Source organism: Hirundo rustica, chromosome 9 (genome assembly GCF_015227805.2).
Source record: "Hirundo rustica isolate bHirRus1 chromosome 9, bHirRus1.pri.v3, whole genome shotgun sequence".
In the NCBI taxonomy this organism is placed as follows: domain Eukaryota; kingdom Metazoa; phylum Chordata; class Aves; order Passeriformes; family Hirundinidae; genus Hirundo; species Hirundo rustica.
Genome location: NC_053458.1, coordinates 18,104,888 through 18,131,852, shown reverse-complemented (window position 1 = coordinate 18,131,852; position 26,965 = coordinate 18,104,888). Strand labels below are relative to the sequence as shown.

Sequence of the window (26,965 nt, the reverse complement as noted above, 5' to 3'; positions counted from 1 at the left end):
TTAATTAAGTTTGAAATGGGACAAATGGCCAGCCCAAACTGCTCCTTTCTAGGATGTAAGAAGGCAGTAAAATTAACCACAAGATTCTGCAATGGTGACTCCTACTATAGGGATTGACTGTAATTCTGTATTTAGGTACTGTGGAAATTTTGTGTAGGTTTTGGGACATTTTTATGAAGAAAATGTTGGGCCTCTCATATGAGGAAGAAGAGATAGCTGTGTAAAGGATAAGTAGAAAAATACACACACAAATATATACATGTATGTGCCGGAGGCTACAGATACTTGCCATGCTTTAAGCTGGAATTCCCATACTTTTACTTTTTCTTCATACTTTAGTGAATAGCAAAGGAGTAGGTCTTCACACACAGAGTCAGGCATTTTTGGTGGTTTTGGTTTGGGGCTTTTTTGTTTTAAGTTATGATTTCCTAATGCTTTTCTGGATCCATATTTAATCTGGGAGAGAAATATGGGGTAGATATATTTAAACTAACAGCTTGTAAGACTAGTATGTCCTCCTTCAGTTTGTGGGATCTCTCTAAAAGATGCAGATCCATAGCTACACATTGAGCTGGTAGAGTGGATTGAATATATGAGGGATCTGCAGGAAAGATCATTAAGATCATTACTCACTTTATAAAGCTGCTCCACATGCATCGTGCCCCTGCTTGTCCACGCCGCAGGTTGTGGCAGGTAGTGCCACTGTAGTGTTAGGAGGGAGAGTAGGGTGGTCTTGAAAGTTGACTGGCTGCGTGGAGATTGCCAGTAGATGGGGAAAGATCCTCTTCTCCTTTCTGGCTTTTCAGATTAGGGTGCATTTGAGTCCTCTTGGGCCGTCGAATAGCAATTTGACTGAGGATAGGTTTAACTCTTCCCTAGTAAACTATTGTTGAGTCAAACAGTGAGACTAGTACATGTATTAAATTTAACAGCTGAGTCTAGCAAGTTCTCACCTAAAAAACTTTCCTTGTGCTACACCATTCTTGTAATCATAAAAGCACTCCCTCCTTTTCCCATAGCTATAGGTACTATTTTGAAAAATCTATCTACTGCTCAGAATGAGAAGTTAGCTGTAGAACATTTTTTTATGTCAAAAATTCTTGCAGTGCTAATAGATACAACAGGAATACAAGATTTCTTTCTGAAGAGCCAGTACAGAAAATAAAATCTGCCATGAGAAGGATGCACTGATGAGGAACTTTCTGATGCCACTTGCCTACTCTTGCCTAGCTGTATATAAGAAATCCCATGTCAGCTTCATGTGTGCTAAATTAAAAAAAAAAAAAAAAAAAGTTTTCTGTAACTTAGTATCGGCACTTAAAATTGCAAACATGCTGACATAATGCATTATTTAGCCATAAAATTCATAGGCAACAGATGCACATCAGAATAGTCTTGTGGCCACCAAATATTTGACATGTATGAAGAAGATTTGGCTTACTCTTGCATTAAATACAAGAAAGTATTTTAATTTCTGAAACTTTATTGTTTAGGTTGTTTTAGTCAGTGATAGATGAGGTTTAAGGACTTTACATGTAAGGTCTTACTGCATCTTGCGACACATTTTGTTCCCTCTAGAACCTCCCATCATCACAGTCACAATAATGGACCGGCACAAATCATCAGCATGAGGTGCGGTGATAAATCCAATAGGTCTATGTAATGAAGCCTTCATACACATGTAAAGTCAGGATTTTGTCTGAGAAAAGTTTCATTTTCATTCTTTCCACAACTGTATGTGTCCTTGTCCTGTTCTTAGTGAAGCAGTACCACCACCATTATTTAGGGACAACCTGAAAATTGCAAGATATGGTCCATTTTCTGTAGTACTAGTTAGACAAGATCAACTAATGTGCTCTGCTGAGTCTTAACCTTTCTTATGAAGTTCTTGGGGAAAATTTTGAACAGGTTTGGTGGTGGTTTGTTTTTTGGTTTTTGTTTTGTTTTTTTTTTAAATGACATTTTTCAGACTCCCATTTGTGTTCTCTCTCTATATGTATGCACACTGGTGTATGTATATGCACTCACACATGTGCTTCCTGAGGAGAATTTGCATAGTTAACAAACACGTTTATTATCCTAAAGTAGTTGCAATTCTATTTTTTGCATAATTGAAAAACTCTGAAAATCTATTTAAATCCAAGTATTAAAAATATTTCTGTTGTTAATGTGTAAAATATCTCATCGTTTAAGGCAGTCCAGACAATCAGGTGCAGTTTTCTGCCAGACAACCCTTTTCAAGTCCTTATGCAAATGACTTTTGCAAAACTGGTCACCAAAGCAAGGTGAGTTGTGGGAGGTGCACCTGAGGCTATCTGACTCTCCTCTCTCCATTTATTGAACAGTATAATAGTAATTCTCTACCTCAGAGAGGTGTTCTGATCACAGTTTAAAGATTGTGCAGTAACAGGATAGTGCAAAAATTAGGGCCCTGAAAGAACACTGAAAATAGGTCACAATAAAAATCTCCAAAAATCTGCAGCCAGACATTTCCATGGTAATCTCATCATGGTTTTGTTTCTTTCCATGAAACACAAGGAGAGGTGACCTACTCTGTGCACAGCATTTTCACGCTGCTTTTTAAACATGCAGGATGTGTCTGCCTCGGGGGTGGTAGGACAGGGGATTCATCTCATTACTGATGCCAAATGCAATCAGTAGACAACTTGCTGCTTTAACTTCTGAGGACTTATAGTTATGGTTGTAGTTAAGCTTATCATGTGATCATTTAGGAAAAAAAAAAGGTGAATAGTTGTTTTTCCTCTAGTATATCTACCCATTGGCAATGAGTAGTTAGGATTAAAAGCTTCACTAGCCCAAGGCTATAATGAATATTCAGGGAAAATGATTCTGTACTGTTGCTTAGGGAAGTAAAAAGACAACCCCTGTAACATTCAAATCTCCTGTGCCTTTGGAATAAACAAGCATTATTTGATTAACAGGAAGACAGAAGACACACTGATGTACAGCTTATTCCAAAAGAGACTTTATATGGTGTTAAATTACCAACAGATTCTTGTAGGTACAGTGCATGAATCAATATTATGTTTTAGCCAATGATAATTTTACCAAGCTTTTATTTAGATGGGGTTTGTTTAAAAAAAATTAAAACACAGTAGATAAACAAAGTGTTCTGGCAATGAATGTTACAGTCCATTGGAGCATTTGTTCATTCTTCTGGATTGACACACGGTGCAAAATCGTGCAACACATTCTGTTACAATCACACTGTATCATTATTAATGGGAGAACCAACAAACCCAGTTATGTGTAATGAAAGAAGGTAATTTTTAGCAACGTGATAGACTCTGAACCAAAAGCAGTACAATCCTCTACTAAATTAAGCAGAATAATATTTTATTTAGTTCATATTGCTGGTTTTGTGAATACAAATGCCCAGGTGTTTTTACAGCTAGTAACATTTTACGTATCAAGCCTTTTAGAAAATATTTCTCGACTACGCAGACTTCATCAACTGCTTTATCCATGATAAAAGCTGCAGGCACTTTCATAAACTTAGATTGGGGTAAAAAAAGATATTTATGTTGTATTAGTGCTGACAGTATGTTTTATAATATGATTTACTGGCCTCAAGATTCAGTCTTTCATGAGTTATATGCTCATCCTTAAATGTTTTATAAATCCAAGAAAGAATTGGAAAAAGCAATTTTGCGAATTGGGGTCAGTGTTTCAGAAGTCCAAGTGGATGTGTAGTCCTTAATCAGTCAAATGAATTAGGCAAAATGAAGCCTGTACATATCTCTTGAAAACTAGTTTTTGGTATCATGCTGCTCACTTTGCTAAATTTGTGCCTGAGTTTAAAACTTTACTGAATGGGACAAACTAATATTCTCAGAAATCTGAAGTTTTGAGCTGCATTTCTTTAGTCCATGATTACATTTAGAAGTGAATTCTCTATTTCTAATCACTTTAGTTTTCTCAAAATTGTGTTCTTGTGTGACCTCTGCAAACTGGTCTTAGTCTAAAGGTGTGCAAGCTTCTATGGAGAGGTTGTGCACCATCCGGTGAACTTCCCATGGATTATACAAATGTAGTTTATTCATTTCCTATGAAAATGTTTTGTCCAGTGACATGAATATCTTCTGGTTTCAGCCATTTGATTGTTTAGAATGCGTTTTGCCAAGTCCTTAGTGCAAGTATAGCAGGGAATTATGAAATTTATAAATTAACAAATAACTTCTCTTCATGATCTAAAGAAGAAAATGTGAATTAAAACAAAACAAAACCAGGTGAGGATATTATTCCTCCTTACGAATACATTAGTTGTCTGTAGAGCACAAAAGCTCTGGTATTCTCAGGCAGTGGCTTCATGACAGAAATCCTTCTGGGAGCAGGGATGCTCAGGCTGTGACCGCTGGGCACTCCCAGTGTCACTGCTGTGACAGAAGAGAGGATGGGCTGAGGTGGCTCTCTGATGTTCGCTCCTGCACCAGGACAAACCTCAGCAGGAGGGTCTGGAGGCAAAGCAAGGAGAGGAGGAGGGTGGAAGAATGGATCATCTGAATGTTCCAGCACCACTCCTTTGTAGGACTCGCACAGTAAAGGGAATCAGCAAGACGCATTACGTGTGTGTGGCTTTTGGGTGTGGAACAATGGTAAACTGACATTTTTTAAAGTTAGCCAGCATTATCTTCATAAAAGATTTATCTTATGTGCAAATTAATTGGACAAAACATTATGGGGGAAAAATAACCATCAGAAATACCTGCTTCAGTTCAGAATTGTCAAATTTAATGGGAATTCTAATTTTTGTTTGTATAAAATTCATCACTTCCAATTTCTATCAGTAATTGTCTTAGTATGCAACAATGCACTGTTTTGTTTCATTTTTTCAGTGTTTACTCACTAAACATTCCTTTTTTTTTTTCCCTGGAATATTAACTGAATTAGGATGAAAGACTTTACCTCCTTCACTTGAATTTTTTCCTATTTTCCTATTAATTTACATGTGATTTTATGGAGACCAAAAATGGGAAATTTTCCAAGGCCGATACAAGTGAGCCTTTCCAAAGGGCTTTTTTTCCAATCATGTTCTGTGCAATCAGATATTTAAACTGTTTACTATAGCATGAGAAATAGGAGACCATTCCATTGCATTAATTGCGTTCATCTTGGTGTGTAAGAAGTAGAACTGGTTGAAAATAAAGATCTTTACTTACTTTCAGGGGAAAACACTAAAAAGACAAACTAGTTAAGTTGTCTTAGGTAGGATGAAAATTTTATTTTATGAAAGTCATCTCCCAAAAAGTTATTCAATGTGATTTAAAATAATTGCATTTTTTAAGGCATTAGTGTGTGTTGGAGTAAAAATTTTTATGGCAGCACTGTAAGCACAACAAAGTCAGCATAATGAGTTATGTGGTGCCAACATCCTGAACATTATCACAAGGATTTCTAAGGAGAAGAATTAACATAAAGGATGTACAATTCATGTCTTCTAGAGGGTCTCTCATTTCTGCATTGGGCCTCAAGGAAATTCAAAACAGAAATGAAAATCAAAGCTGCAACTACTTTCATACTGCCGGTGCAGCATTTCATACATATTTCAGGGCAGGGGATCACCATTTCTATTGGGATGCCTGAGCTAAGTCTTAGGATTTTACTATTCATGTCAAGCATTGTGTACTTTCTAGTAACACAGCCTGTGGGGTTTTTGTTTGTATTTAACCATTGGTGTAAAAAGGAAAAACAACAAGGGGATATTTCCTGTGTGTTCACTAGACTGGCAGCCTTGGTGTCTACTGGATTGTTTTAAATTAAATTTCATTTAGTCTCGTCTCATTTTCAGTTACTACATAGCAATGCAGCTCTCTGAGTTTTTACAATATCCAAATGGGAGAAGATTATTCATATATGACAGATTTAATTATCTGAGAGGGTGATAAAGACTTAGTAAATGTAAATAATTGCTGCAGCACTGATTAACCTACCCACAGGTAATACTTGTGCTAAATCTTGTAATGGCACCAATTCAATTTTTAACCAGAACATGCACCATGTTCTACATGCATCAATATTGCAAATTTTAAGGTATTTGTTGAAGAGCATTATCAATTGCCCACAGAAAAATAAAACAATTGTTACATTGAACAAGAACCCTTGTATGTGCCAGATGCAGGTGTTAGTTCCACTGGGCTGTCCTCAGTGGAAAGGGTAGTTGATTACTGTCTACGTGAGATGTATTCCATGAGAGAAGTAAATGACTGGAAATCAGGAAGAGCCAACACTTGAAGATTTCGATTTCTGGCTTTAACAGAGAAGATTTTGATCTTTCATTTACACTATGGCCATCCCAAGTTATTCTCAGAGTTCAGAAATGCTGAATTGCATTCTGATAGCCCTGCAACCTCGATTCATCCTTGCTCTGATCAAGGCATGATCAGACAATGCTTCAGGTTCACATTATTTTATAGGAACTGCTCATTTTTAATGTACGTTACATCAAGTGAGTCATTAAAACTGGAAAGTATTTTTTAAAATAAATGGGTAAAATAGCCTCTGTCATCCGAAAAGGTATTTTCTTCTCTCTGGGAGGGGAACATTTTGTGATATCTTTGTCTTCTGGGGAAAAAAAAAATAAAAAACCCCATTTTTTTTTCACAAGCTAACCTTTCTGTAATGGATTTGCAGTTCCTTGGTATGTCTGAAATAAGTTAACTAATGAGATGAAGTTCATTTCTGGTGTGCAATTTCACAAAATTGCAGCATAGCCACTTAGAGCAAAGTTTTCTATTTCCTTAATATACCTTTTGTTCGTATTACTTTTAATTATGTTCTATATTTATCTGGCCTATTTGAACAGGATCCAGAGCTGGTACGGAACATCTGTCGCTGGGTTAGACAAGCTGTTCACATTCCTTTCTTTGCCAAACTGACCCCAAATGTCACTGATATTGTGAAAATTGCAATGGCTGCACGGGAAGGTGAGTGATTCCAGTGTGCAAGTTGTGCAGATTTACTAATTTGCTGCATGGGGTATGATAGGAACGTTGCTGAAATAATCAACAACAACGGAAACTAATATGAAAATATTTTGTTTGATGTATTTAGAATCAGCACAGTGATCAAAGTTTTCCTAATTTTGTTCATGCATCTAGAAAGGAGCCATATATGAAGAGAACCACGTTAGACTGTTGACAATAAATTGTATAGTGTTACCCTGCATCCTTTTACTTCTGTCATATATGTATGTTTACCATACCACTGTAAATCTCCTTATTCCTATATTTAGTAGTGAAAATGGTGTGTGTGTTCTGAGAAAACAAAAATTCACTACTTGAAGGTATATATATATATTTTTTTTTCCCCTTAGAGCTTAAAATACAACATGGCAGCAAATAAGTTTGCAAGTAGGTGTATTAATCCATCATTTAGAACCATGGTAATTGTTTCTTTGTCACGTTGCTGCTTTTGTCTTGCTGCACAGAAGCCTGGAGGAGATGGCCACTATTTTGGGGTATCTTCAGGTGTTGAACAACCACTGTAGTAGGTTCTGTCCCACACAGCTGAAGGACAGAGATCTGCCTGTCAGCCCCAGCATTTCCACATGCTGTCTTATAGCCCTTGCAGCTCTTTCAGCTGATGCATCCTGTCTTGAAGCTAGTGCTAAATTTATTAGCCCAGGATCAGTCATAAGGACTTTCCTGTGCATCCCCTTGCAGTTTGTTGCTTTTGCTCTCCAGCTGTTTATTTGAATTTCTAGTTATTTCAGAGTTTCACAGGTTTTCTTTTGTATTTTATCCTCTCTTGTTCTTATACACATGATTTCACAAAAAGCGACTGACCTTTTCTTTCACAGGTGGCGCAGATGGTGTTACAGCCACCAACACTGTGTCAGGACTGATGGGACTGAAAGCAGACAGCACACCTTGGCCAGCAGTTGGTCGAGGGCTGAGGACCACATATGGTGGCATGTCAGGTAGGTGCTGCCCTTTTTGATGCATGGTACTTCCTTGGAGGCTTTCAAAACATCAGGAGGTCCTTGTAGTGAGCTAGAATATCATGTCTGCAGTCGCACTGAGTCCTTAAAGCTCACTGCTGGTCAATGTTTCTAAGTCATGACAGATGGAACAGATTAAGTGTGAAGGCTCTTGGGTTGCCCTTTCCTTAATGGTAAAGCACTGCATCAGAATACCGTGATAGGGTCACTGGAGAGGGAAGGAAATCTCTTCCCTCGTGACCCTCGCTTTTCCTCAAATTTTTCATCCTGTCACAATTGTCAGGCCCCACGTTAGACAGAGGCTAATGAAAGGGCATCGCAGGGGGAAATATCAACAACCCAAATGCAGTATATGTTTCATAGCCCAATCTTCAGCCTTCCTCCCTCCTTCCCACCAAGTGCACCTTTTCCAGAGAGGTTATTTCCTCCTCTTCGCAATATGGTAAAAATGATAGACAGTATTAGGCAAATATATGCATATTTTTGTAGCCTATTTCTCAAGATATATAAGAATATCTTGTGTAGCCCATATTTTCAAGTTCGGCTTCACAGTTTAATTTTCAAACCAGCTGCAAAACTTTTACACTCCAGTTCAGTGCCGGTGCGCACTGATGTATTAATCTATTGACCCCGTGAGCTCTGTTGCTGTGACAACATAAACTTGGCCCTGCAAAGACAATACTGTGAGCTTCTTGTCTTTACTGGTATGGAGATTAGTCTCCTTGGTGATAGAGGTAGCAGTAAATATACATAAAAGAAGTAATGGCATCCTCCTGATTGAGTCAAACACTATTCTATCAGACCCGCCTCCTACCTCACCCCAAAAATGTAATCAGAGGAGACCAGACAGGCAAAAATATGCTTTATTGCTTTATATGTGACTGGTGTTATCCTTAGAGAACCATAGGAGATGTAGCAAAAGACGACTTTTAAACAAACTTTAATTCAGATGAGTGTATTCAGTGGCAAATTGCGTTATTGCCTTAGATAACTACGTAGAATTTGGAATTTTTTAGAGAATGCTGAAGAGTAAGAAAGTGATAACAATCAGAAAAAATCATTATGCCTGTTGCATAATGGTTTCACAGTGACAGTCCAGTAAGATGTTACATTTTAATATTATGCAAAATGGGAAGAAGAGGGGAACAAGAAGAGAACAGCTACAGCCCATTTCAATTTCTCTAGCATGCCATGTTGACAGGAAAAGAATAAAGGAGGTCACAGTGGGTGCTGTGCATTAAAAATTAATAAAAGAACTATTGCAGTAGTATTTTATGTAAGTAACACCATTCACATTTTCTCATTTAAGTTGCAATTTGTGAATATTCCTTCCTACCATAATTCTGCCTAATAAAATCTGTAAAATGGCTGCATTATGAGAAGTGTGTCTATGTCACAAATTTGAAACATGTATGTAGCGTAAATTACAGTGGTACCTACATGCCCAGTTGTAAGTGAGGATGTACCAGCACATCTGTGGTTTATAATACTAAATGGACACAAGGAAAAGTTATTTCTTTATTTTATTTATATATATTTGTTAGTGTGTATGTGTAAGTATAATTTTTTTTCCCAAAGTTTTATATGCATCAGAGGAGAGAGAAAATGACATTTTAGGATGCACCATTACTATAACACAAATCTGCTTATTTAAAATATATATAAAATACTGGGAATGCTGTCAATTTATTATGTTTTGAAAGAGTCCTCACTGGATCCCAGTCCCACAAATCCTTGCACAAAAGAAAACCACGGAGCCAATAAAATCAGTAGCTCGGCAGCATGTTGCAATACATTCTGCTCAGTGGCCGGGTCTAGCAGTATACAAATTTCCAAAAGCAGGAAAGCAATTTTAAATCAGGAGAGCTAGCATGCTTACAAGAAGACAAAAAGTGGGAGAGCATGTCATCTTGTCAGAGCAAGGGGCAGGGTGGCCATGCCTCTGTTCCGGCTGTGCCGTGGCGGAGACATGTGGCCTGCAGCCAGACACTTGACCTTTCCGTGCTCTATTTCTCCTGTCTGTGGAATGGCAGGAACACCACTTACATGCCTACAGGCTTGGTGGGAAGTGCTCTGTGGTCTTGGCATGAAAGTCGCTTCTCGGCGTAACACATTGGGTTTCTATTTTGATGTGCATACATTTGTTTTATTTTATTATCTATTATAGAGTCAGTAAGTTTTTGTTGTTTTTTCCAAATAATTCCTCTCAAGAGAGAATTAATTTTTGAAGTGAAAGACAGCACTATTATAGAAGCAATAAGTCTGGTTCATTTTCAGCTTGTTTTCCCAAAGCACAGCTGGTTCATTGTTCTTCTGTTGTGCACAAACCTAGGGCAGATACAGCGCACAGCCAAGCTGGATCAGGCTTTCTGGATTTTTCCATGTGCATGTATTCTGGACTAGCAGTGATGCTCACGTGGCCCAGAGGTGCAGAGAGTGAGGCAGGAGTTCCTGTCCTTCAGGGTGCCACACTCACGGTGCTGTGTGACCGTGGCTGAGGCGGGAGCTGGCCCCAGCCCTGCAGAGCTCTCGGCACCCTTGGGTGTCCTGGTGAGGTCTGAAATGTGCCTTAACTCAACGGCGGTGACGCTCAGCATCATCCAGCCCCTGTGTCTGCCTGCTGGCAGTGACCACGTCACGGGACAGGAAGTCAATCTCTTAAAGGACCAGTGTTCTTCAGGGGTTTATAAATTCACTGTGTCCACAGTTTGTTAGGGCAGTGCAGGTTGCCTTCTCCAGGTGAGTGCAAACTCCCTCCTCTGAGTTAGACCGAAGTTTCCAACAAAGAACAAATAACAAAGATGTGTTAGTACCCTGGCCTAGCATTTTGACTGCCAGACCTCCCTGTCCTCCAGTGCTCAAAAATGTCCTCCTACATGGCCGTGTACTGAAAAAATATTTTCCATAGAAAATTTCCCCTTGGCCTTTTCATCCCTTCTCTTCTTGTCTGCCTCATGCAGAAGCACCTGTATGCAGGAGGTTTGTTTTTCTAAATGAGAGACATTGAAGCAGGATTTTTTTTTTTTTTATAATTCCTCTTAAATTACTAAATGATAGTGAGTTTCCTATGATTTATCTCACATAAACAAAAATAAGAAGAAAAAGAAGTTTATTAACATCATTGCCAAGTCCTGAGGTGTTTTGAGAACAGGCTTTTGTCTCTGGGGGTTTTTTTAACTTTTTTTTTTTTTTTAATTGTTCAGAGAAGGAGAGACTTAATGGGATTACTTTGAAACCCCATTTAGTTTTGAGTTGTCACAGTCAGTGTTTTCTTGCCAGCCGGTGCTCGGGCAGTGACCTTCCTGTTTTGATCTAATTTGATCAGCTGAAAATCACTAAACTGCAAGAGGCATCACTGTTTTCTCCTTCCTACCCTCCTGTTTCTTGGGTGATTTTGACAGAGAGGGATCCCAGTATCCCAGGTGGATGTTTGACTACTAGACTGTAGGATTAGTCTCTCTCTTCTCCACTTCCCTGCAAATATTGAATTATTAATACAAAGTGAAACAGCTCTCATAGGATACACACTCATACTAGCACAGCCTGCTGACCTGCACATGAGCCTGACTTGGGAGAGCCAGGTTTAAATCCCAGGTGTGAGCCCAGGTCATAGCTGGGCCCCCTGGATTCAAAGTTTACCCTACAAATATCGAGCATTATAAAATCTCTCAGGTTTTTCTTCTTATTTTACCTCTTATCCTGCTGAGAAAAAAAAAATACTTTCATGAAAAGTTTCACTTTAATTTTATATACTGTTGTTTTCTGAAGAAAATTAATTTCCGATTTGCACTGTGGAGCATTGGATGAGTCCAAAAGCTATGGTAGCCTGGTGGATTTTTGTGGCCCTGTTATCTGAGAGGACATTGTGTTTAGAGAATCTCCCAGTCTTCATCCATTTTTAAAAATAAATTTTCAGGAATTGCTCATTACTCAAAGAGTGTAGTTGTCCTAATGAAGTCCATACAAAATATGGTTAAGGAAATCAGCCCTTGTGATGAAAGAAAAAATATTAAAATTAAGATACAGTTTTTCAAGCTGTATAACTGTTAACATGTGTTTGCAGCATTAGAGAGTTTGATTTCCATTATGAAGATTTTAGAATGGATCCAGCAGTATTTCAGGTTTGAGAATGTAGAATATATGAGATTTGCTCATGAATTCTTCCTATGCATGGGCTGAGTATTTGCAAGGTTTATTTTTTGTTTATTAGAAAGATGCTAATTGTGGGGCTTTTTATGCTCACAAAGAATAATGACCTCTGGCTCTGAATGAGATGTTTTAGTTTGTGTAAGTACAAATTATTTTGAAAATGCTTATTTTGGTATTTTATAGACACCAGAATTAGTTGCCAGGTTTCTCAGAGAAATGTTAATATACTGTCAGCAGCTGCATGTTTCCCTCAGATTTCTTTCCTTGAAATGTATTTTAAAATCTAAAAAAAAAAAAAGTTTCTTCCGTGAGCTTTCATACAATGTTTCCATATTCCAGATGTGTTTTATAAAACGCATCACATTGCAGCACAATGGGATATCTATTGCAAGCAAAATAGAGCAGAGCTTCTGTTCGAATTTCCATGGGTTTTTGTTCTTTGTCATCTGTTGGTTTCTTTGTTTTTGTCTGGAAACCAAATCCTTAGAGGATAAATTTATAAAACCATACACTGGACTTAGCAAAAACTTAGGTTAAAAGCAAATATCTCTGTGGTGCACTCACTATGTATTCTTTTAATGCTTTTTTTCAGAAATATTGCAGTATTTTACAGTAGCAGTTCAAATACCTCATGTCTGTGTGCTGTTATTGTTTTGTCCATTTTTTATATGCTGTAGTACTTTGGCATTATTTGCACAAATTTATTGTACAGCATGTGCTTGTTTTCCAGAAAAGCAAGATTCAGGAAGCTGTGTGTTATAACTTCATAGCTGCCCAGAAGGGATATCAGAAGGAGGATATCTAGGTGGTGGATTCAGTCATTAAACACAGGAATGCGTAATTATTGGGAACCAGCAGAGGCAGTTAATTTTACTTACTTTTTGAAGTTAGTGGAGCTCTCTGTTTTTACAGAAAAACACTGTCCAAGAGCAATTGTGACATTTAAGGGAATGCTTTTCAGGAGTTATTAAATTAAAATGTATATTGACATTAATAGAGGCATATATTCTAATCTGAAATGTATGAATTATATTGAAAGAGAAAAAGTTGAAGTTATAATAATAAGGGCTGCCTTTTAATTTTAATTTGATGACACATCATTAGAAGAAAAGTGAAAAAAAACAACCAAGAGCATTCACTTTACTCATCACAGTTCTGTCAATGGCAGTACAGTGTGGATTTTGGTCAATAGAAATGAATAAAAAGCTGCCCATCACTGGAAACAAAACAAAACGTATGCATGCGTAGGCACTCCTGTTTAATACAAATATTTACCAAGAGTTAAAGACTATTTACATTAACATATATTTATAAAACAGTGTGGAAAGGGGTGCAAAACAAATATATGCCATAGTACAATTTTAATTTTGTTTTATTATTCCTGTTCAATGTAGCTCAGCCATTAAAAGCCCTTATTTGCATATATTATGTCAGGATTCACAAAGAGTCCTCTGTTTTCTGTCGTGTCCTTGCAGCAGTCTGATTTCTCTTAGTGTACTGCCGTCACTGGTCTATGCAGGAGAGATCAGAGCCCTAATAATAGATTTTTGACAGGGAGCTCGCCTGCTACCTGCCCTACACAAATCCTTACTGTTCATGTTTGCTTCATGGCAACAAAGCAGACAGAAGGAAAATGCCAAGTGCTGAGTTTGAGGTACAGCCCTGCCATAGCTTGACATTTCAGCAGAATAGCAGTTTATGAGATGCATAATTTTTCATCTGGGACTCAGCTGCCATTTTCATAGAGGCTTGCAGCTCATCGACTGACTGGAAGTAGGGCAAAGGTTTATAGCATAGATCAAGGTCTACATCCTTCCTATAGCTATTTAAAAATAAGTATTATTCTCTAGATAAGGTCAGAGAACTAAGCATATTTTTTCCATTTTTAGTATTTTCTAGCCAATTTCATTCCCACAAAGAAAACACTTTACACTTTTAGCAGAGGTGCCATTTGTAGTTGATTAAAAATGATCATAATTGATTTCATTCACCAAAAGATTAAATGAGTCCTGGAGGAAGAATGAAGGAGGAGTCTTTACACAGAGCATTTGAACAAAGCTGTGTTTTCTCCTCCTCTTACTTTGAAAAAAGCTCATTCTGAGCTAGAAATGAATGACGAGTCTTTACTTAAGTGTAATTGGTTTGTGGTTTATTATTGTTAGAGATTGGATTTAAATTTTCACATTCATGCACATGTACTTGGGAAACAAATGCAGTGTAGGTAAGTGAGTGTTTAATTTAGAATTACACATCTCTGTGAGCTTCAGTAACAGTTCACCATGTCAGAGCCTCATATAGAACAATGGTACAGTACATTGGATTAATTAAAGAAGCCTTGCAGAGAACTGAATTCTCAGTATGTCAAGATTTCAATTTTATGTTAAATATTTTCTAAAGGCCAGACCCTTAAATCTCAGGGGCTGTACCAAGCAGTGAGCTGTGAATTTAACCATAGGCTAACTGCTAATGATAAGGAAAAGAGTCCAAGTTGAGGCAGCTGTAATACAGTCATTGGATTAGGCTATCAATCACTCGGTTCCCTGAGGAACAGGCAAAGACGACAAAACAGTGAAAAGGGAAATTAGGAAGGGAGGGCATGACTAGAATGAGATTCTTCACCAAATGTATCTGTTAGTTGGCTGAATCCCCCAAGCATCAGACAGGAATGTCCGGCATTGCTTTTAGACTAAAAGCCAAGTATTTGTTCCGAAGTCCTAGAAAACCATCAAATCATCATTAACTGTTGCTGTTCTCTGCAGTCTGCTAGAAGTGCAATTGGCTACATTCTTCTGGTTTAATAGCCTGTAATTAGGTTAATCTAAACTGCTGCTGTTGAATACTCTGGATTTACTGTTTATATCAGAGCTCATAAAGAATATGTACAGTTGAAATAATTCATTTCACAGTTGATTGGGGTTTTTAATAAACAGATAACTGTTAAGCTATGGAGTCTTACTCATAGCAACCAAAGGCATGTGTCAGGAAACAGTTCATATAAAATCATAAATTCTTCTCAGACATAATATGAGAAAAATAAGAGAAAATTGCTGTAGTATAGATCATGGGAAAAAGGCACAGGGGAAAGAACATGAAGGTTTATTCTGGGTGCAGACAGATAAAATTGGAAATCTGTTCATATAATGGTCTAGATTAACATGATTAAGTAATGAGTGCTCTCACAGTTAGCATCTTGAAGACACAGTCTGATTAACAAAGAATGGAAATGAATAGAGAAGGTAAAAGAGATATCAGAATGTTTCAAAGCAGGCTGGTGGACCAGGGGTTTGTATGTAAACCTGATTGCAGTAATGGGTATAGGTGAATGTACCACAGGTAAACTATAACTTGATAAGGAGGTGTAAATCACTCAGGAAGTGAAATTTTTTTTTGTTCTGGTAATATCAGCAAGATTAAACCCAATGGTGGTGACTTTGTCAGCATGAGTTGATTGTCTTTCCGTGTCTGTGAAGTCTAGGGAAAAGGTGTCTTTTTCTTATGGTCACCTCTTCTAATTTTAAGCAAAGACATGCCAAAACCAAAATCTCTCAGAGTATTTTTGTGTCATGTCTTTTGGAGATTATTGTGTTTAAAACTTAAATATTTCTGTTTTAAGAAGATTGCTATAATTAATTTCAGAGGTCATTTAACCACTTTCAGTCTCTTATGAATTATTTACTTGAAAAGTACTTGGCATTTAAGTACTTTTCAGTTTATTCTAACATAGGAATGAAAATACTACCAAAATTTTCAAATGTACATTAATTAAAATAATAAAAATCAAGAAAAACTGTGGTGTAGTCTACTGCTAGGTTTGTGCACCATTAAGTCTCAGCGGGTCTCAGTCTTGTTCACCTCTCTCCACGGATAGTCACAATGAAGTTAAAATTTCTTTTGACTTCAAAATTATGCTTGGATGAGGTCTATAGGCTGTGATGGTGTGTAGTATAACTCTCCAGCCTTTCCTACTACTGAAAGGCTGCTACTGACTGCAAAAGTGTGTCTAAACTGAGAGAACTGTGTGCCCTTTACTGTCGCAGTGACTGGTTGGAGGGGTCGCTCTGGCTGCTGACCCCTCTCTGGTGATCACTAAGTTACAGTTGGGCTAGGCTTTCCTCTCTCAGTGTGCAGGTGATGCACAGGTACATTCTGTCATTCCAGAACAAGTGGGTAGGTGTGTGGTCATGGACTGGAGCACAAAGAAGATGGTTCCAGGTAGTAGTGTTCAAGTAGGATTGTAGGTCTACAAAGCTTTGTTGCAGTCTATGTGTATTAAAACCTGTATACTTGTTATGAAACTTTAGGGAGCTTCAGTGTAGGAGGCAGAGGAAAGACATGACAAAGGAAATAGGGTCCCAACTGTTACAAGCACCCTGTTGTTGATTGTATGGGGCCATAATTATCTTGCCTGCTGACTTGTTATTCCGTACCCAAATCAACAGCAGGGTTTGTGGTATGGGTGGTAGTTAAGAGCGATCAATGAGACAAGTGCCTTCTGTGGAAAATATAAACTGTACCTGTCACTCAGAGCAGAAGCTCTAATTATAATCTCCCCACCTCATGAAAACCTCAAAACCAAACTAAGAATCTGGTAGAATTTGTAGACAATTTTGAGTAACAATTGTATCAGCAGAGGTTAAAACCCCTGAGTTTGACTTGGTGCGTCTCAAGCATGTTTGTTTTTTTCAATATTACTTTGCATATTGATTTGCTCCAGTCACCAAGTTGCATATATTTTCTGTAGAGCCCATCTTTATTCTGTGGAGGGCATATTCTCATGCCCTCACATTTTTGCATTTATGAAAAAAAATTAAATCACATTTACAGATCAAAATAGGAGCTAACAAATAATTAGAAAAATTACTTCTTATTTAACATTTACAAGCCTGGAACTTCTTCCTCTTCTTCCTTCTCTCTGTGGGACAGCTGTGCTTGCAGAATAGGCTGACTGACTACTGTTTTCTCCCATCAAGAGAGATCCCACCACTGCTAACAAAACACCCCAGCTTCTCTATTGTGTGTGAGCTCCTCCCTCTGGATCAGTAGCCTCGGTAGCTTCAACAACTCATACATCTCTGTGAGGGTGTTGAGGCTCTCACTGTTCCCACCACCTACAAAGTGCTTGATTGATGTGTTTTAGCAATGGGCCACAAAGTGTCTTAAAGAGAAGGTTTCACAGTGACATGGAGGTGTGCTTGCTGTGAGTAATCCTGTTGCAGGATATTTTGACAAAAAATACAGGAGTTTAGAAAAAATAAAAAGGAAAATAAAAAAAGAAAATACGGAACTTGGAACAAGATTAAACCCAAGGCATTGTTTTACACCAATCAGCACCAGATGGATGTGCTTACCTCATTAGTGCTGTTGTCCTGCTTATATGTAGCCTTGGAAAATTCAGCCACTGGTTAGCTATGAGTTATTATGAACTCACCAGGGAATACGTCTTTATTCACCTAAATCCTGCTAACATTCTGTATTTTTTAGTATGTTGTTTGAATAAGGAATAAATCCTAATGCCATCTTCACACATAAAATACAGAAGACAAAATAGAGCAGATTTGTTTAACTGAGTAGATCCTTGGTTTGTATTTCACTGGGCATCACTTCATCCCTAGTGAATGATTGCCAGAAGCATTTATAAATGTATTTCACAACCATCAGAAATTTTTTTTTTAACCGTTCAAAGGAATATATCTAATATATAGTAGTCAGCTAGGGAATCTGCATTTTAATGTGCCTTTTCATGCAAGCACCTCATTGTATACAATGAGCTGTATAAATGTCCTGCTCACACACGGGACATATCCTACAAAATATTTTAGGGAATCTGCTGTAGGAATTCAGTTTTCCAGTTTATGATCAATTTGCAATTTCTGCACTGCTGGGTAATTGAAATTGTCTTTCCCATTAACATGCGCCGTGTAACCATCTTCCCTAAGTTCCGTTTAAATCCCCAAAGACACTCATAGTCAGGGATTGAACCACTGTTATTTGGGTCAAGTGAGAGCAGAGGGAGAAGTGTTGAGCACAATGTCCCACTGAGAAATTCATTGCAGATACATAGAGAGGGTGTCTTTAATGGCCTGAGGTCTGTTCCTAGAATGTGTGGTACCACACCTGACTCAGCACCGAGGTAAGGTTGATGCTGTGACGAAATCTGTTATAGGCAGCTCAAAATGAGGAGAAAGCTTTGTGGTTTTTGCTAGCAGGCATGTCAGTGAAGACGTAGCTAACTGTGTTACAGTAGTGTCTGTCCATTCACAAATGTTTCCTGACCCTATTGAGCGACTTGTTGGTTTCCAAAAGAATACATGGTTACTCCAGTCCGTATTTTGACTGGGCTGAGCTTATCTTACTCCTGTCAGCTGTCGCTGTACTTACTCTGTTAGGGCCATGTCAGCTGTTCACCTGTTTGAGTACCCCAGAATTGGCAGTGTTTTCACCAGTTTTTGGATATATGCCCACTCAGGGGCTGCTTAGCTTTCAATTGCGAGTACTCAGAGAAATCTTCTCATTCTAGGCACTGAGAAATTTTTTGCACTTGCAGAGAAGGTACAAACAATAGTCATAAGAATCTGTTCTTTTTTTATACATAAGAGGAGAAGTGTCTTCAGAATTACTGAAGGTGGAATTTGAAGAATTCAGACTTCCAAAGAAGATCTGGTGGCACCTTACTTTCTCAAGAAATATTAGGAAAAGATCTACTGTGTGGTACATTCTGATTTATTGGTATAACAGAGAGGTTGTTTGCATTGTTATTGTTCATAAAAACACTCCAGATGGTCAGTTCTCACCAGGTATCCAGAAAGGAAGTAAACCTTGTGAGATGTAGGGAAGTCTTGTTCCATCTTGTTGTGGAGAGTTTTAGTATGGAGTTCCTTCTGTGTGGGGCTGGCACAAAGATTTCTTTTTGATGTGTTTATTTTTCTATTCTTTCAGGCTTAATATTTTACAGCTCTGAGGACATCCCCAGCTTACTATTAGAGTCAGATAGTGTAAGAGGATCCTAAAAAAAAAGTCACTCTTAGTATCTTTTCCAAACTTGTGCTTTTCCTGGGATGCCTCCACTGTCCTTTGCTATTTCTTTCTGTTTCTCAAAAATGAGAGTCACTGAGCCAAAGATTAGCACAGAAGGCAGCAGGGGTGCTCTCTTCTGCCTGTGCTGCCTGCACTGCCTTCCTGAGCTGTGCCTCTGCTGGGATGTGTCTGTGTCCGAGAGTCCTCTGGGGCTGTCCCAAGCTCAGGGAACACAGCAGATGGAAGCAGAGGTGCTAACCAAGTACAGCTGAGGGTTATCCCCTAAGCATCAGGCACTTCACTAGGAGACTGCTAGGCTTCCTCCCCATCCCTGTAAGGAGTCAGGCATTCTCAGAGGTGGCTTCCTTCCTCGCTCCATTGATGCATCAGCAATCTGAGGTTAGTATATTCCTTACATGTTAGTATATGTACTGCTGTCAAGTGCCTAAGGCAGCGCGCACCTACATTTTGTGGTGAAATCCCAGTAAATGGCAAGTAAATGATGCAGGGTTTACTGGTGCAGCTTAAATTTGTCTTTTTGAAAATGCAGGTGTATATTATTTTATCTCATCTCAGTCCATTTTCTAATCTGATGTTACAGGAGAAAGTGATATTTTTAAGCTTGGCATTAAAATATCTTCTATTCAGCTAATATAAGCATCTGGTGTTCTTATGTATTTTAAAAGCCCTAATAACAGCATTGCAATCCCTTAGTGCTGTTTCTCACATTCTTTTTCCAGTAGGTATATGGCACACATCTTCTGATTTAAAAAGCTCAAAACAAATTTCAGCGATTTAATCTCAGTGTTAGAAAAAGGATCACAGCAGCTGCTATAGTATTTTGTATTTATGCTAGTTTTTGTAAAGATTCATGACATGCTCCCTGGGAGCTAAATATTGACAAGCATGCTCTAGCAAGCAAGATCAAGCTTGGTGAGTTAGCACAGCTCAAGAATCTGCATTGACACTGTAACCTAAGTCTGGAAACTATTATCCTAGACGATTTATTTTGGCATTATAGGTGATACTGTCCACTTGAATTAGGGATTTCTGCTGTATTTTTAATACAGTAACTGTGGATTCATATTTGATTTAGGACCATGGTACTTGCAAGGTTGGTTATACATCTGTGTTTGATGACATCTTCAGTAGTGTATTGTGTATAGAATCACAAATGACAGCATAAAACCTACATGATTTCAAACCTACAAGCCAGAAGTAAACATTAAGCATAAAATAATTTTAAAATCACATTTATCTTTTAAACTGTAGAACAAACCATGTCCTAAAACTGTGAATCTCTGAAAGCTATTGATCATAAGTGAAGTTTGGACACGTATTCATCATGGGAGGTAATTTAGGAGATTAATTTTTTGCTTGTTCTGTAGGTAAAAAGAAAAATCCAGTTTCTTACCAACTGTAAGAGCACCATGTTTTTAATGCTTTTAGTTTACTTTTTAAATTTCTGAGTAAAGAACTTAAGCCAATTTGGGCTTCTAGTACACTTGGCATATACATTTAATTGATTACCAGATGCATTGTGCAACATATGGCATTGTACAGCCTTTGCGTGCTTCGTAGTATTTTCTTAAATTACCATAATTTGTTTTGATTCCAAAAATGCACTTTTCTTGGCTTTTTAGCTCTTTGGACTTAAATGCAGGCTTTCCAGTGCTGAACAGATGTGTTAGAGTTTCACACAGAACATTTATGCTTTTGTGAGTCTTCCTCTTTGGGTTTTCCATACGCAGTATTATGTCAGTGACAGCTCATGCAAATGGGGTGTCTTCATTTTGGTATGTACATTGATTGCCTAAAATAACCTTCAGAATTCCTAAGAATTCTACATAACCAAGGAAACACAGAAGCAGCACAGTTTTGCCCAAAGATACCGCCCCTAAAGGGAATCAGATATGTTTTCTTTTCAGTTAGAGAAAAACAGGAAGGGGGGAGAAGATAATTCCTTTATGGGTGACAGCAAAAGTCAACTACAGTCCTGTATGCTTATGCAAGCCCTTATCATTTCCATGCTTGAGGTTGTGGTGTGAATGGGCATAATACTTCATCCATAAAAACACACAGAATAATATATTAGTGTGTAATTTACTTCTGAGAGGAGATGGCTTGTGTTGATTTACAAAGCATACTTCTAAAAAGTTATCCTTTAAATTACAAACAGTTTAGAGAAAAGGGTAAGAGGACATTCTGGGATAAGGGATGAGGGATTTGTGATCAGGGGAGCCAACTGCTGTCTCCTCTGCTCATGTGGAATTGCTCTCTTTATACACATTTCCAGGCTTCCCCTTGCAGTCTTTTTATTCTGGGAGATTAAAAATGTTATACTTTTGTACAGCATTTGGACATCCTCTCCTAGAAGGCGCTGTGTAAGTGCCAGATACTGCTGGTGTGTGTTTAGCAGTAGCAGTGTGTGTTCTGATCAGTATTTTAAAGTCGACAAACGCTTTGTGGGCCCTGGCTTTCTGTTAATTGGCCTTTACTTTGATCACGGAAGACCAACAAATGCAGTTTAGGAGTTGTGTTGCTACCATTTTTCTTCAATGGAAGCTGAGGGGATGAGTAAGTACATCAATTAAGTCCTTTACTCACCCTCTGAGCTACCCTCATTGGATAATTAAAGTGATCTGACAGAGCAATACACTAAATTCCCTTGCACCCCCTTCTGCTGCTCTGAATACATCAAACAAATGAATATTTAGACCTATTAATGCTGTTATTTTTTATTAATGCAGAAAGCGGAGTTATGATATGGGTATAATTTCTTCTTGAAATCAGCACTGAGTTGTGTGAGTGGTCGCAAGCAGGACTGATACAACCACGTTTTAATTACCAATCCCCAGTAATATATCCAGAGCTTGTAAAGGCCTCTGCAAATAGGGTTTGGGCTTCCTTTATTCCACAAATAGTTTACATGGCATGGACAAGCAATTATTTTGCTTTCCATTACAGCACTGATTCTTCAGCTTTCAGTACGTTCTCAGAAAAGAAACAGCATGAAATTTCCTATAATTGCGATGGATATAAAAAGAAGAGAAAGAAAACAAAATTTAAAATTGTCATCCATGCACATTTAAGGCCTCAACTAAATCCAAGTTATCACCTCTCTGTTGTAGGGGGAGTCTTTTTCATTCATGGAAAACTTAAGGGTTGTCCTGTAAGTTTCATTTTTAAAAAAATCACAGAATATGCTGATTTGGAAGGAACCCCCAAGGATCATCGTGTCCATCTCATAGCCCTGTGCAGCGCCATCCCCAAGAGTCACACCATGTGCCCAGGGGTGTTTTTCAAATGCTTCTCGAACCCTGTCAGGCTGATGTTGTGACTGCTGCCCTGGGGAGCCTGTTCCAGTGTCCATGCACCCTCTGGGGGAAGAACCTTTTCTGAATATCTGCCCTAAAAATAATTGAAGTGTAAGGAACTTAATATTTAGAAACTTATGTACCTAGTTATGAAACCGTAATTATAAGAAAGCGTTCTTGTGTAATGAGCACTGCATATCTGTCATACAGTGTTTTAATGTCTACAGTAGTTATTGGCTGAATATTTCCATTCTGTGAGCAACTGCCGTTCTTGAAACTGATTGATGTTTATGAATAAAGCACTTTCATTATGTGTTGCCAACTTCTGAGGTCCAATCTTGTAACCTACAGTACCTACAAAGGAGTCATGATACCTGCTCTTTCTGGAACTAATCACATCTGAAGAAGGGCTGAAAGCATTGTGGGCTTTTTCTGGAAGACTTTAATTGCATTGTAGACTATTCTACTACAAAATGGTTGTAGTGTTTTGTCTGAAAAAAGTGGCATGGGGGAAGAGTAATTTTACAGGAAGAGACCTGTTTGAATATAGGCAACTAGCACTGTGAAATGGCTTGGCTCGAGGCAGTGAATTTATTTGTGAGCTGATGAAACTGTGGTCTCGATTTTTCATTGTCTGGGTGCAGAACAGTCTTCTGATAAGAGCATGCTGGTTGCAAAGTCTTCACTGACCTTTCATGAGTTTGTTTTGTGGGTTTGGGCTCTGTCCATTCCAGCCAACAGATCTGCAATTTCAGAGAAGAAAATGTACAAGAAAAAGAAATGAGAGTTCCTCTCCAAGTGGTTATCTTCTTAAGGCCACACTGTCTTGCTAGGGCCTAGACAATCTCTAATCGTGCTTTTAAAATTTTTCAAAGGAGGAGGGCTGTAAGAGAACATTACAGGCGAGTTAGTGGTAAATATTGCTCAGAGAGAACTCAAGGTCTGTGGAGGTTTTGTGCATTATTTAAATTTCTTCGACCTCACCCTGTCCCTCAGAGACAGATCTATAAAGGCATAGTGCCCTCTGGCTCCAGCAGGAGCTACCAGAAAATGGGAGCTTCTTGCGCTTTCCTCCCAAAATAAAGCAGCGAAAGAAACTGATGCCAGCTAACACTGGCCTATAATGTAATGTCTGAGCTCAGCTTGTAGGGGCGAGTTCAGATGCTGACACTAATCTAAATGCACCAACAGGAAGCCCCCAATTACTATATTTGTACTTTGGAAACCACCTAAAGATAGAAGATTGCTGCTCCAAAGACCTGTCAAGTTGTGTTATTGAAATTAATAAGGCAAGTCTTGAGCTGAAGAATCCTCCCAATAAACTGTTTTCTGCAGGTAAAGTGAGAACCCAGATGTTCTCTAACTCATAATTTGATCACCAGATTATAACTGGCCCTGCAAAAATCACGTCCCATCTAGCCCTCAGTAGGAACAGCTCTAGGTTTTGCTCTTGATCACATAAATCTTTGTCTGCCCAGATGCTTTTGTATCGGGGTCAGAAATAGCAAAGTGAAATTCTCCAAAGCCTCCGTGCTTTGCTTTTTTTCCCAATTGTACCCTGGTAGCAGCAGCCTGCTTCCCAAATATCTCAGGAGACTCTGGTATGGCCCGTCTTTCCAAATGATGACACAGCCCACCAGCTTACAGACACATGCAGATCCCCACGAACAGTCGAGGTAGGTAGTTTCCATTTATTGCTGGGAGGAAAAAACGTGTCAAGTAACTTCCTACTCATCCTATGGCAAGCAGAGTAGGGCTGTGTGCTTCAGCTACCTTAGGTATAGCTATCAGTTCTCCTACTCTTGGTTGTGTGAGTCTTGAGAAATGAGAAGTGTTGAAATAAATGGCTATGATACACACAGTGTTGAAATAAACATTTATTTTAACACATTGTATGTGATGAGCCATTTATTTTAACACTTTTCACTTGAAGTGTTGAAATAACAGGTTTTATCAGGGGACGTGTCATCCACTGTTTTATGTATATGTGAATATGGAAATACATTACTGAGTGTGCATGTATATATATATATATACTCACACAGATTATATGGATATGTAACAATAATAATATGGTAGATGCGCATGTAGACACTAATGCACAGGCAAATACAGTGTTTTCTACTCAAATTGAGTATTTTGTTTCACAAAAATTGGTGTTTGGCGTATTTTTAATATATCTATGTATCTATAAATAGATCTAAATATATTGGTACATAAAATTCTTTATTACTAGGTAACAACTGAATGAGACAGATAAAATAGAGGGATAGACAGATAAACCTCAAAATAGGACAATGATTAACTTGAGTTATGTAAAGCAAGAAAGAAATACTTTGTCTGAGCTTTCTAGTTATCTGGTTTCTTGAGTTTGCTGTAGTTTCTGAAGTTCTGCTTCCCTTTCTGTGATGGACTTCTTAGGTAAGTGGTTATTAAACAGTACAAGGTATGAGTCAGGTTTTGTAAATGACCTGAAAAGTTGTTGTACTGCATTTTTCAGTAATTTTTGCTTTTTAAGTACAGTGTAGGAACTGACCTGAAAAGTTGTTGTACTGCATTTTTCAGTAATTTTTGCTTTTTAAGTACGGTGTAGGAACCTCAATTCCCTGCTCAGCATGCAGTCACGTTTCGTGCAGCGTGTCCTTACTTGTACTAAATTGCCTTTTTGCCATTAGAATTATGTACGTGCTAAAGCGCTGGCACAGACATGTGGGCATACATACACGTCCTGGTTCCAGGGTCATGTTGACCGTGGTGGTTGTTATGGAGGTTAAAACCAGCTCAAACAAAGGTAGCACTGTGGAGGCTGACAGAGGCAAGGCTGCCTTTGAACAAATCTGTAAATAGCCAGAACCATTTCTACCACACTGCAGGTTAAATGTCAGTCTCTGCATTGGAGTAAAAGGGCAGCAAGACCTACCCCGTGATGAAGTGAACTTCTCACATCTTTTGAGGGGAAGAATTTGGCAGGAACTCATTTGTCCCTTTGTGATGGCTGCAGTCTGGTAACTGGGCAGTATCTTCTAAATGGGCTGTTCATTGGCACTTGTGCTGGTCCTACTCACATGTCCTTTTCCTTGCATTAGGTCATGAGCTTACCCTGACTATTAGCACTATTTCTATTACCTTTTCATTACTGTTGTATCATCATTTGTTTTATTGATTAGCACTGGCACTCTCTGGGTTGCAGTGCAAAAGGTGCCAGACCTCCTGCAGCAGCACCAGCCTCACCATACTGAGGCAGCTGACTTGGGCTCCAGGTCATGGTGGGCAGCAAGAGCAAGGCAGTCAAGGCAAAGAAAGGGCTTCCTGAGCCGACCAAAGAACGTGGAAAGCATTCTGTCAATTTCCAGCTCCAAGTGAAACCAAAGTAGAAACCATGAGTGAAATTAAATAATGAACATTTGATGAATTGCAACAGAAAATGCTTTGCTAGGTTTCGTGCTGACAACCAGAAGTATTGAATTTTAGTGAATCTGTAGTTTTCAGTGGGAGAATGACTTTGTTAGGAAATGTTTAACCAATTCTTGCAGCATTCACAAAACAATTTGTATCTGTCCTCTTGGTTTTTTCTACTGAAGTTTGATATAAATGAAAATTCCTTCAGGTCTCCATGGATAAATAATATTTGCAGATAAGAAAAAATTAATTTTTCCCTCTCTCTTTCTCCGATTCTAGCCTTTTTTTTAATTGAGAGAATTCTCTGATGAGTACGGAACATTTATTGAATGAGAACTCTGGTGATTTTATGAATTTGTAGCTGAAATAGCAAAAATAATCATTTGTATTAATTCAAAAATGGTAAAATTAAATCCTAAAAAGGACACTGGTTTTTCTCTGTGATTATGGAAATTCAAGCTTTTTTTTTTTCTATTTGAGTACAATTTTTTTTAAAGGAAATAGGAAGCAAAACTATTGCCTCTTTTTTCCACTCAGAGATTGGGTTTGATTCTGTATGTATCAGAAACAGAATCATATCTGATGTAAGCTTTGAAATTAAGAGGAAGGGTCAGTAGTTACCAGAAGAACTATTGACACACTATCAGTGTATCAAGATAGTCACAATATGCTGACAAAAATCCTCTCACTTGATATGGTTTCAAGAGCCTGCTATAGCAGAGTTAGACAGAAGTTGTTTCAAATCTGCAGAATCATTAACTTTGTTCTAAAGTCTTGCGACAAAGTCCTGACTTCTCTGTAGTCCGCAGAAGCTTTGCCATTGATTTGGTAGATTTAGTGCATTGCCCATCACAACTTTTGAATTACGTGAAACATTAAGTAGCCATTGGTTTGAAGGTGTAGGCTGACTGATGTAGAGATATTCCATAAAAGGTCTATTCCCTCAAATTCTCCAATGGCACATGAATAATTAAAATTTTTGGTTGGAAATAGCCAGAGCCTGAGTAAATAGTACATTATTGTTAGGGATTTTGGCAAATGGCTATTAATGAGTAATAATGGACTGAAGGACTGGCCAGGCAGGGAAATAGATAGGGAGCAGTGAGAAGGGTCATCTCTGGATCTT

At 38.3% G+C, this 26,965-nt stretch overlaps 1 protein-coding gene across 4 annotated transcripts in view; it reads left to right on the top strand.

The window, feature by feature from the left end:
• DPYD (dihydropyrimidine dehydrogenase) overlaps window positions 1-26,965 on the top strand; it is a 350,974-nt gene that overhangs the window by 255,179 nt on the left and 68,830 nt on the right. For all 4 annotated transcript variants that reach the window (XM_040073309.1, XM_040073306.2, XM_040073310.1 and 1 more), the window contains 2 exons: window positions 6,824-6,944; window positions 7,820-7,939. In XM_040073309.1, coding sequence (XP_039929243.1) covers window positions 6,824-6,944; window positions 7,820-7,939 — 241 coding nt within the window. The remainder of the gene's footprint in view (window positions 1-6,823; window positions 6,945-7,819; window positions 7,940-26,965) is intronic.